This window comes from Neolamprologus multifasciatus, chromosome 6 (assembly GCF_963576455.1).
Source record: "Neolamprologus multifasciatus chromosome 6, fNeoMul1.2, whole genome shotgun sequence".
In the NCBI taxonomy this organism is placed as follows: domain Eukaryota; kingdom Metazoa; phylum Chordata; class Actinopteri; order Cichliformes; family Cichlidae; genus Neolamprologus; species Neolamprologus multifasciatus.
Genome location: NC_140444.1, coordinates 26,223,040 through 26,234,958, shown reverse-complemented (window position 1 = coordinate 26,234,958; position 11,919 = coordinate 26,223,040). Strand labels below are relative to the sequence as shown.

Genomic DNA, 11,919 nt, shown 5'->3' with positions numbered 1-11,919 from the left:
GAAAAGCTGATCTTAAGTATTCTTTCCTTTAAAGCGAATGTGTGTAATTCAGTTTAATTCGTTCCATATAACTTAATGTGCCATTTGGCTATTGCTATGTTGGCCATTATGGTCATTTGTGAGGCAGAAGATGAAACTGCTGACATGACATTCGCTGGCTTATTGAGAGGAGCTGAGAAAACCTGCCAGCTCAAGAATCCAGGAAGGATCCCAGTCTGAGAGCTCCCTCTGGTGGTTGAATCATGTCATAATATGACAAACATACCCTACTTGATTTTGGGGTCCTTCTGTTTAACACTTAGTTCCCTCTAAGTTGGTCTTTACTGAGTTCCCACCCCTGTAATGACCGGTTTGCAAAAAAGATGCAACTCATTTATAAAAACAATGTTGATCTCGTGTATTCAAGCGGTGATGAACCAGATATTTATGAGCTGCTGGTTTTCCTGCACAGTTTGTCTTGTGCCTGCTGCGTGTCTTAATCACTGCTTGGATATGGAAAATGTTTACTCAGCACACACACACTTCAAGTTCAAGGTTTTTAATTATTATTATTATTATTATTATTAACAGAGGCATTCCTTTGTATCTGAGACAACAGTGAACAGCAGCCTGGTTAAATCTTGAACACAAAACAGATCAAGAGTCGTATCAGATGAGTCTTTGGAAGGTAAATCTACTGAAATTGGTTTATCAACTGCAGTCGTGCCACAGAGGTGTTAGACAGTGAGTGGCACTGTGGTATTAGAAGGCTGATAAAGTGCTCTGCAACATTCATAAAGACCCATTCAGTAGTCCTGAAAATGGCTTTGACTTGTAGATTTTGAGCCGTTTTGTAAAGAACATAAAAAAACGTATTTGTATCAAGTAGGAATCAAACAATTTAAAAAGAAACACAAAGTTTCATGTTTCAGATTTAAACCTAAAAGTAAAATCCAACCTTCTCAGCTCAACTTCTAGATAAGATCATTGACCTACTCGGTGTAGTTCACACATTCTTCTGCTCAATCCAAAAAAAAAAAACAAAAAAAAAACCTACATTTTCAGCTCATGCTGCAAAGTTTCATATTGCTCCTCTTCACAAATCAGGCAACATTGTGAAGTGAAATCATAACTTAGACAACAATTTGCAAGTATTTCTAAGTTGGAAGGTTCATTCAGAAGAAGCATGCTTTGTAACAAAATATATATGTATATCTCATAGCATCTCCTTATACTGATAACCATGTGCAGACTAAATTAAAGGCAATTCAAAGCAGGCTGCCTTCAACACAATCCAAACTGATTTTCAACAGATGCAGAACTATGATTGAAATTTCAAACTGATCACAGCTAACACAACACCCTCAGCAGACAAAGGACCGCACGCTTAAAAACGAACAAAAAAAAGCAACTAATAATGTACATTATGAGGCATCATAAAGGTAAGGCAGACAGTTAAATACGTCACTGCTGAACCTGGTTTGTCGGTTTTTCGCAGATATGGAAAGGTGCACAAGTGTGGAAATCTAGTGCATCGTTTCACCTACAGCTGTTTAAGAAAATCTCCTGAGGTACCGTCATGAATCAACAGGGGAGGAAACAAAATCTAAATCTAACACAATGATTTTGTGGAAACGCCCCTTCGTGAAGACATATTTTCACCAAAAGATTAAGTGTCACAACAGTTGCATAAGAACAAAGTTTGGGTGCGTTTCTGTGAAGTTGCCAGCACTGCACCTTGTAGTGATCTATAGACGCAACACTTCTGAAAGGCCACCTGAGTAATATCGAGTACCACACTGAGCAGCGGATGTCGTACTGTGGATGGAGCTGGTTGTAGAAGACATTCGGGTTGAGGTCAGGACCCAGACGGTTCAAATAAGGGCTGATGACTGCTTTAATTCTTTAAATGTCTACAGTCTTTGGTTAGTGGTGGAGCTGGAGCCTTAGTCATGAACATTTCAGCTGGTGAAAGGTTTCAACAAACTGGTCAAAGTTTAGAAATCCTCCTTGGCTGCCAAATTCTTTCCAGAAGTGGAATGAATACATTTAAAAAGTTCATGAAGTTTTTCTTTTGCTTGGAAAATAAATACTCTATATTTTTAAAAAGTAGTTGTATAAAAATCACTGGATCTAAAAAGGTTTCTATCAAGCGCTGCCCAAAAAGGACATAAATATCAAAAGAGACTCTTTTTGTAATCTTTCCTAATTAGGCTGTACTCTTGACGGAGGCCTAATGGGACACAATTACTCTTCCATAGGAATGTAAGATAAGATGGAGTGCTCTTGTGCAATTGCAGCCAGTTCTTTAAGGAACTCGGTGAAGAGGACGGTAGCGAAGACCTCGGTCCGCTCCAGGGAGATAGCTTTAGGTTTTGGTGGGGGTGAATTCTTTAGGATCCTTCCCCCCTCGTGGTGGTTGGAACCGCTGCTGCCGCCGCTTTTGTCTGTGAGAATAAAGATTGAATGAGTTGCACCGACTAACAACCACGTGAATACGCTGACATACTGTACATGCAAAAGTCTGGATTGAAAGATATTATCTAACCATATTTCTGTTTCCAGATTTCTAAATACTACGCTCAGCTCGTCTAAATAATTCCCTTTAAAATTCCTTTCTTCTGACAACACTTTTTCAAGCCTGCTCAGCTCTGAACCTACAGGGAATATAGTTCAAAACCACGGCTAAAGCTTCAGGGCTAGAAAGAGAAAGCAGCTCAACTCCAAAGATACACAACTTAAAGAACTCAGCACAGGCAGTTAAATTTATTCTGGTACCAAACAGGAGCCCAAAAACAACCAATCAGGAATGCCGATGTTGCCTTGAACCATATTTAACACCATGCTGGTAAGGCTCAGGAATAATAAACAGTAAATCTAATGCAATCTGCCTTACTAACCATCTGGAATCTACCAAAATACTTCCCAGAAAGCTTTTACAAACAAACTATTCCTGGCACACAGAACAGGGAGTCCTGGCAGGGCTAGCAGGGTAGCTTATGGGTTCTCACAGTATAATCAAATAGATATATAGATATATAAATAGATACTTGATTTTTCATACTGTTATAGAGCCATGTGCAGATTTTAATAAGAGCTAAAACAGAAAAGGAGAATCTGAGCTGTTGTCACCTGTTTCAATGAACAGGGGCTCCCGAGCCATTAGCCAGTGTTGGGCAGCAGTGATCAGCTCTGTAAAATCCTTCTTGCTGGCAGCCAGCTCCTCTATCTGGTTCTTTACAATGGCTAGTACCTAAAACACAAAGCAAAAACAACATGATTTGCATGTGCACCATTTACAGAGGAGATATGATTAAGGCTCAAATAAAGACAATCGACTTAAAACTAAAAGTGCCAAGTATTTCCAAATCCCCCAACTAAGACCTCAAAACTTGAGGGGTTACCTGGTAAAGAGAGCGAACAGTGGGCTGAAAAACCAAGTTGGTGTTGAGGAGGAAGGAGCGCAGCAGAGGCTGAGGGTAAGCAGCTAACTGGGCCAAGATACCCGTCAGCAACAGGTTGACATGAAGCGAGTTGGATAGCATGTTCTCCAGACGAGATAAAAGCACGCTGATGAATGGACCTGCACGGAAGGAGGTTCAAAATAAAAATTCTTTCCAAATTCATTTTTGAACAAATGATGAGACTCCTACAGAGCTAAGATATTCCTCTGCTCACCTGTAAAAGGTAGTGAATGGTTTTTAGTCGCACTCCCGCTGCGAAACCTGTTGATTGTCCCAAATGGTGAATGCAGTTTCTCTGGCTCTGGCGTTTCAGCAGAGAAGGAGGCGAAATCCATCTCGTCCTCCTCCACCACCTCCACAGGCGTGATGAGCTTCTTCACCTCTCCTTCAGCTTTGACCTGTTTTCCACCTGCTTCGCGGTCCAAAGTGCGAATGAGCTCCTCATACTGAGCCAAGAGATCGTCACCCAACGCTACAGCAGTCGTGTTTTGGAGGTTGGCGTTGCAATCCGTCTGACCATTAGCCTTTGCGTCCAAGCTATTCCTGCTATTATCAACCATCGCAGAGCTTGGAAGTGTTAGATTGAGCCCATTTTTGAGGGGAATGTCAGCTGAGCCTGGCTTGGTTTCTTCCGTTTGCGAGCTATTGGGTTTACTGGTGCGCTCGACATCGCCGGAGTCTTTCTTTGCGATGAGATCGTACACCATGACGTCATCCTGGAAGTCGTTCTCCTCAATGTATGAGCCTTTAACCAACATTCGTGCTGTTCTCCTCATCTCCTGGATGTGCTTCGGGGGCTCAGCAGGAGGCGGCTGGGGAGGTCTGCTCTCTGCCAGAGCATCAGCGGTCTGCACGGGGCACGCGTCGTAACTGTCGTCCCACTCCAGCTCCAGCTGGTTGACGGGAAGCGGGTCTGTACCCAGCGGCACGCAGGATCCTGCTTGCGATGCAAAGGGATGTTGAGCTTTCTTGAGAGCGATCTGGGGGTGCCGACTCGTTAGGCCCGGCTCTTCAAGGACACCCGGCTGGTATTTCTCAGGAGGTGGGTCCTCACCATCGTACAGGGCTGACCACACCCGGCAGGCACGTATGCAGCTGCTGATGCTCAGACGGGCGTCGTAGAGGTAATGAAGATAACTGACATCCAAGTAGATTTCTGACCCGATGGTGCAGGAGTTTCCTGAGCCATCATTTTCTTCAGAGAAACTCATTTCTTCCTCTGATTTAAAAAAAGAAAGAAAGAAAAAACAGATAAGAACTGTTGATAAAAGCTGGTGTGCAGGGCCTCAGCACAGCACTCACACAGAGCACAACTAATGAGTTTGACATGTAACTACAGGGGGTAAAGTGATGTAATGCATCGAAACAGCGGGAGATCTCGCTATTTGATAAAATACTCACAATCAGCCCCGTTACATGTTGGTTTCCCAATTAAATGCAGATCTACACCTTACAGTGCGCCATATGTCTGAACAGATTTGGGAAACGTTCCATTAATAAATTATCCCATTTTCATTTTAGTTCCTCAACCACCACATTAAAGGATGGTTTTTGTTTTTCACCATTTATGCCAAATTTTCTGACATGTTATTAGGTTATAATAGCCAACGTTTCAGTTACCTGACTGAGTGAGTTGATTTGAGGCCATTATTCAGCCAGTTAGACTAACTAACCAACAGCGGGAATAATTGGAGCACTTGACCATGCTTTTCTACTTGGGTATTGGCAGATATGGATACTTATTATCCATGTCTCTCAGGAATATAACATATGTAGAAAGATCCGAGAGCATTTAATAATTTTTAAGGTATTACATGTCTTTAAAGTTTGTTGTTGCCATGACAACAGACACTATCTATTAATCTTTCCTTGGGAAAAGAAAAGGTGTTAACAGTTAATTTATTATTTTTGTTCTGTAATGTGAAATACAGTTAACAGTGTGCATTTTAACATATTAAGCAAAAAGAATCAAGCTTTTCAAATAGAAACGAACTGTTTTACACCATCAGGTTAGGGCTGAGCTGTTGATTGAATTTTCTTAATATTAAACAGCAAGCAAAAGCAAATCGCTGTGTGATATCTGCCTGCATGAGCCAATCACAGATGTTCCCTGCAGTGCACTGCATGAACTTCCCTAGGTTTAGCTTGGATCAGTAAAAAAACATAAAAATTAAATAATTATTTAGCAACAACAGATAACAGACCGCCTAAACAACAATCAAATGTCTGGCACAGCAGGAGGCGAAGAGCTTCTCCCTTGAAGCAGATCATCATTTGATGTTTGGAAATATGTGTCTGCACCAAAAAGCAACACAACCAACTTATTCAACCGCCTGAAAACGCAGAATTAACTGCAGTGTAGTTAATGCAAAATTAATAATTTAGGCTTCAGGAAGGCGGTAAACATGCTGGACGAAAGACTTCCTCATACCAAAGTCACTGTGGCCATACATTTTACTAAAAACACAAAAAAAAACCCTGCAAAATTAATACTCGATTGTTCTATTTGTTACCTGTGTTTCCCGAATTGTCGGGAGTCTCTCCGCCCTTGGAAAACAGAATGGAGTCCAGCTGCCGGAGTGGCGGCGGGCTGCGATCGGGAGAGCAGCAGGATGGCGTTAACGCCAGGATTTTCGCTGCTGAGGCCGAATAGCAGTCCCGCTCCCTCACTACACGTCTCTGACTCAGCATCATGTGATTACAGGGGATCAGGTACCTGGGGAGGCATATGAGAGGGAGATGTCAGGAAAGCCAACATGTGGCTGTAGGCAGAGAATGGTGAGGAGGGGACAGCGGGCAGATGGTAACAGCGGGAGGTTGCGAGTAAAAGCTCATCGTGCTGTAAAGCAATTAGATGCAGCATGTTACCACGAGTGGGACGTGTCAGCGTGTGGGCTGCTCACCTTAATACGAGCTGCAGCATCACATCTTCACAGTATAAACCAATGAGAGTGCGGAAGAGTGCCAAGGACACAATCCCCAACTGTAGAGTTTAATCAAGTCAGAGAGACACAACGGAGCAAATTTTAAACACTAATGTATTCAGTCCTGAAGATATTTGCACAATAAATGTCACAATATAGAACTGGTTAAACAATCACATGTGTTTCCTGTAACAGCAGAAAGAGCATCTGGGACCATTTGTAAAACCTGTTCCTGGCTCATTAAACCTGAGCCATGCTCTATGTGCTGCATGGCAAAACTCGTTCCCTTAGCTGTGTGCTGGCTTACCTGGAAAGGTGTGTTGATGCGGCTGACTAGAGTATCCAAGATATGGACGTTCTCGTGACGGTGGAGGAGGATGAAGGAGAGGAAGGTCTGCAGCAGTGCTGGCTCGGTTACACTTCGCAGGAAGAGGTCCAGGTAAGCTGTGGTGGTCATCACCTCCTCTAGGGTCACCTGTACACATGCAGGAATCAGTCAGCAGAGATTGTGTGAGTGCCACAAGAAATGATCAAATATTAAAACCTGATTCTGTATTGTAGCAGTACTGAAGTAAGGATTCATTTAAGCGAGGGAAATTAGGTAATTAGGTAATTTAATTATTGCGTGCGGTATTGCCTCATTATAAAAGGACTGAACCAATCATTGCATTATATAGAATTAAATATGTCCTTGACTATATATTAAATAGCCTAGAATATGGGTCTTCTTACACTTTCTTCCAACTCTCTCTTGATAGTTTAACCTAACTAGTGTCCTTTTTACCTTTAGACAGAGCCCAGTTAATGAATTTTCTGATGCCAATCTCATATTTGATGGATGACAGTGACAGTGATATCTATCAGCTCAATTAATTTCTTGGGTAGAGGGGAGGAAATATGAGTCATTTTTGGAGTATTTATGCTTGTATGTTTTTGTTGACACACTGCATCGTCCTGCAGAATAACCGCTTTCTGTAATTGGGAAATGAAACAGCAGAAAGGCAAGTACTTCCTTTTACCCAGGTGAAGAGAAAGGATTGTGCTACTGCTAACCTTGTGGAGTGCTGGTGCAAGGACAGGCACAAGGAAACCATTGTAGATGTAACTAACCAGCTGGTCTCTGATATCAGGGTGGGCCACCTGGGAACAGTCAATATCAAGGAGCATGTCAGTCAAGCGTGTAGCCAGGCAGGAGGTTGCAGCCATTTATCACACGTGAATACATTTTTCATGAGGCAGAGCTTTTATCGTGCGGCTCACGTCTTCACCTGAATAACAGCGTTGCAGAATTCCAGTGAGTTGAGAAACTGGATGAGCGATGGCATCTGAAGCCAGTCCTCTTTGTGCAGGCAGTGCCACTCTTCATTGGGGACCTCCAGCTTGGTGGGCAGAGATGAATACAGGCCGCTCAACCCTGTGGCCAGCACCTGCCAAACGAGGTTTTTATATTTAATCTATGCGTTGTTCATCTAAAGTTTCCTCCAGAACCAAAATATAATTCAAATTTGTGGTTCTAAGTGGAATTTACTTTTAACTTTGAGTAATTCATTTTCTTTAATTGAATCATTGAGACAAATTGTTTAAAATAATGACATTCCCATTACTCTCATGCATGAGGTAAGTACAGCTACATTATAATGGACCATTTACCTGAACATAGGAAAAAGCACACTGTGCTGCACATACATGCATCATGTAATATAAGAAGTCTATTAAAAATCATCTGCCATAAATTGATTACAGAGAGAATGTTATAAACTTCATTAAACATTAATGAGGTAGTGTACCATATAGCAGATACAGACACACACACACACCTCCTCTGCTGTCAGTTTTACCTTAAGCTTCAACAGATTTATTACTGTGTTTTACTACAAAGCTAAAACACTGGTGTAAATCACTTCTTGGCCTCTGCTTTGTAACTTGTAATGCAAATATAAGCGATGCAGCAGTCTACATATCAGCCTGCTGCTTTCTCCTTGCACAGCATACAGATGGATTTATGCCTCCTATAGATCAGCTCAGCTCGGAGACCTTTAGCAGTATTTGAGATGTGACGTGACTAATGCTTTAATTTCAAAATAAGATTCCATCTTATTTTGAAATCCTTGTGTTCTGGGCCAGATTATCCAGGCATTCTGGGCATATGTCCACAGGCCTCAGACACAGTTGACGGCCCACCCAAGCACCAAATAAAAAAAAGAAAAAATAATACCAGATTTTGATTCTCTTAAACGTTTTTTGATCATAAAAACATATATCATGGGCACAGTGTAAGGTACCCTGCTCTCCACAGGCACACATTCCCATATGATCTGTCTAATTACTTAAGAAGCAAAAAGCTTATAATCATCAAATCAAGTTGGCGTGTTCCCATCGCGTATTTGTGCCCAGGGGTCTGTAACTTGATGATCTGGGCATGCCTGCATTGTAAGTACCAAGAACTGCTTTACAAATGCAACACAGGCTATACCAGCGCAGCCAAATTAAAGTGTAAGATGAGTGGCATTATTAGTATTGTAGTATCGTACACGTTCCTCTACAGCATTATTCCGCTGTGCCCTTCTTGTAGACGCCAGTGGAACCAATTAAATTCTGTCTGCATTCAAACCTCATTTTGAAAGCACTGTCTGCAGCCGTGAATAAATGACGTTATTTACATGGGATTAGCTTGCAGCCGTGCTGTAATCTTATAAATGCCACACATTTGGTGCCAGATTTTTATTTACCCTTGTTTTGGGTTGGTTTTTTTTTTTGCTTTTTTAAGTGAGCCCATGAATTAATCACCATCTGCTCTCTGACTAATTATGACACCCAGACACAGAAATGTCAGGGAACAATGATGCCAATGTTAGTGCGTGAGTGGGATTATTTAATATTTAGGACAAAACGATTCCTTTTGAATTTTATGGAAAGTGAGCAGCTGAGCTTCCATTTGGGACTGACCGGACAGAAGAAGGTGTTCTCTGCGATGTGTTTGGCCACTCGCTCATTCTCTGCAGACAAAGACATGATGAGCAGTAAGGCATCTCTGGCTTGCTGGCCCACCGTGCCCTCTCTGTGAATAAAAGGGATGAGCAGGGAGAAGATGAGGAAGTTGGTGGCTCCCTGATCCTCGCTCGTGTGGAAAAACAGCTCCAGAATTGAAGGGTCCTTCGCCAGGACGTAGCACAGCTGGTTGAGCAGCAACACCAGCTCGGCTTCGACCGCAGGCGCAGTGGTGCTCGAACAGGAGGACAGCAGCATCATGAGAGGCCGCAGGATGGGCTTGTGGTGCAGCAGAGGCTGGCGCGCCTGGCCCACCAGCATCTCGTACATTTTCAGCTGCTCCAGCTTCATGTCGTCCGTGAACTCTCGACGGAGGCTCCACACAAACAGACGCTCCATCACGTTCTCCATCACCACAAACTCCAGGATGGGGCCCATGGCTCCGGCCTGACCGCTCTCCTCCTCCATCAGCAGGAACAGCATGTGCTCCACATAATTCTGCACCGCGCTTGCCTCGTCTCCAGGGATGGGGCCGAAACGAGAGCTGCCACTAGAGCCGGTGGTGAGGTTGATGACACTGAGGGAGGGCAGGGCGGAGCTGCTGCGCAGGGGATCATGCTTTTCAAGGATCTTCACTACCTACAGTACAAGAGAAGAGGAAAAGCACACTAGTTTTTAATTGTTCATGCAGAAATAGAATACAGATGATATGAGATCTTGGACTTTTAAGTCACCCAAGAAAGTGTCTGTCATACAGATAAACTCCTGTTATATTTGATCTAACCTCTGTGGTATAAGAGGTTAGATCTGAAATGTTGGCGTTTTATGCTGCTTTTATTACAATATGATGCCAGCCCGTTAAGGCATCATTGCGATGTTGTAGGGCGCTATATTGCTAAAAATAAATGGTGTATTGTACACCTTACTCCATGCCCTTTCAGATGATCTATTACTCCATTTGGTTTCTAAAACAAATATTTCCAACATCAACTTTCACCTTGAGTCCTAAAAATGAAGGTCAAACGTTTAGCCAGCCTAGGTACTCATGTCACCAAGTTTAAAGAAAAAAAAAATGTTTGTTACATAAAGTTTAACTGATTATCCACATTTGGTGCAACATTGACCTGATTTTCACCAAAATTACACAAAATTTTAAAAATTATATCTTGAAAACCACACATGCTGGATTGCTAACAGACAAACAGACCCTACTTTGTGGGGGAAACTGTAAAAAATTTTTAATGAAATACTAAATTGCCTCAGTTTAAACTTCTCAGACATTTTCTATGTTCTTATGGGAATAAAATATGGGTTTGTGAGATTTGCCAATCATTGCATTCTGTTCTTATTTACACTTCACACAGTGTCCCAACTTTTTTGGAAGTAGGACTGTATGCAATACAAATAGTTACAATCACTTCCCTATTCCTGACAGGTTCCATTTCAACAGAAGTGGATTGGAGACAAGCAGCACTGTATGAATAAACTCACTTTGGTTGCACAGAATAATACAGTCCTTTGTGTATCCAGTCCCTCCCGTGTGTGTGTGTCTGCTGTGTAGAAACCAGTGTCACAATAATGGAGCCAGTGTCCCCAAGCTGACGCTGCTGCCATGACAATAACAGTCTGTGTATGAGATAACTGGGCATGGCTAATGGCAGCAAGAGAACAGAGTCTGTAATCCCAGCCTGAGCTCAGTGGAACAAGCCACAGGGATCAGTCCAGCTCAGGCTCTCCTTCCAATTCTGAAGTAACAGGAAGGAGGCCGGGGATAAGATTTTCCCAAACTGAACATCCGGAAGAATGGAACCATGATCATGGACCACCTTATACTGGTGACGTTATGGTCGGTTCCAAAAGGGGTCAGTATTCACAGTGTTTTTTGTTGTTGTTTTTCAAGATTTGCCCAACGATGCTCATTGGTGGCATTATTTTACATATTAAGCTGGAACATGAGCGATACAGAGGTCTTTTAAAATCTGACCAAGAAGTAGGCTCAGGCTGGATCAATGTCAAATATTTCCCAAGAGCAGTCAGTCATTGTTATGCTATGGATGTTGGCATAATAGTGCCATAGATATGGGAGGATCCTCAAATGACAGTAGTATCATATTGCCAGCCCCCAGTGCCTCACTGTGCCTGTGACAGTAACTTCAGTTAACCATCAGACAGAGCAATGGACACATTGAATCATTCAGAATAACATTCATGGTTTAAAGACAGATCGTCACTGTACTCAATTATGAAAAATCAAGACTGCAAACGCCAGCGAGGAAGGAAAAGTCAAGTGTCATAGCACATTCAGACAAAACTGCCAGATTTTCTTGACGACTAAAATGAATCAGAGACCTTTACAGAATCACCATAAACACGCTGCCCACACTACACAGACTACAGTTAAAGACTGTTGCCAGCAACTGACAGATCACTTAGCTTGACGCAACACATACAGTGAGCTCCGTGACGCCTGGAGAGAAGCTGATAAGAGCCAGCAAATGAACCTAAAGCTAATCTTCAGCCAGAAAAAGCCAGAGCTTGTCACACAAAGACAAGGTCATTACTTA

General features: G+C 42.5%; 1 protein-coding gene across 11 annotated transcripts in view; it reads right to left on the bottom strand.

Annotated features, from left to right (window-relative positions):
• Positions 1–522: 522 nt before the first annotated feature.
• The window catches only part of fhip1aa (FHF complex subunit HOOK interacting protein 1Aa), a 200,920-nt gene continuing 189,523 nt past the window's right edge, over positions 523–11,919 (bottom strand). For all 11 annotated transcript variants that reach the window (XM_085161795.1, XM_085161785.1, XM_085161784.1 and 8 more), the window contains 10 exons: positions 9,314–9,994; positions 7,636–7,794; positions 7,421–7,507; positions 6,675–6,842; positions 6,347–6,426; positions 5,957–6,159; positions 3,658–4,662; positions 3,384–3,562; positions 3,112–3,232; positions 523–2,426 (listed from right to left, as the gene is read on the bottom strand). In XM_085161795.1, coding sequence (XP_085017921.1) covers positions 2,227–2,426; positions 3,112–3,232; positions 3,384–3,562; positions 3,658–4,662; positions 5,957–6,159; positions 6,347–6,426; positions 6,675–6,842; positions 7,421–7,507; positions 7,636–7,794; positions 9,314–9,994 — 2,883 coding nt within the window. In that variant the 3' untranslated portion in view covers positions 523–2,226. The remainder of the gene's footprint in view (positions 2,427–3,111; positions 3,233–3,383; positions 3,563–3,657; positions 4,663–5,956; positions 6,160–6,346; positions 6,427–6,674; positions 6,843–7,420; positions 7,508–7,635; positions 7,795–9,313; positions 9,995–11,919) is intronic.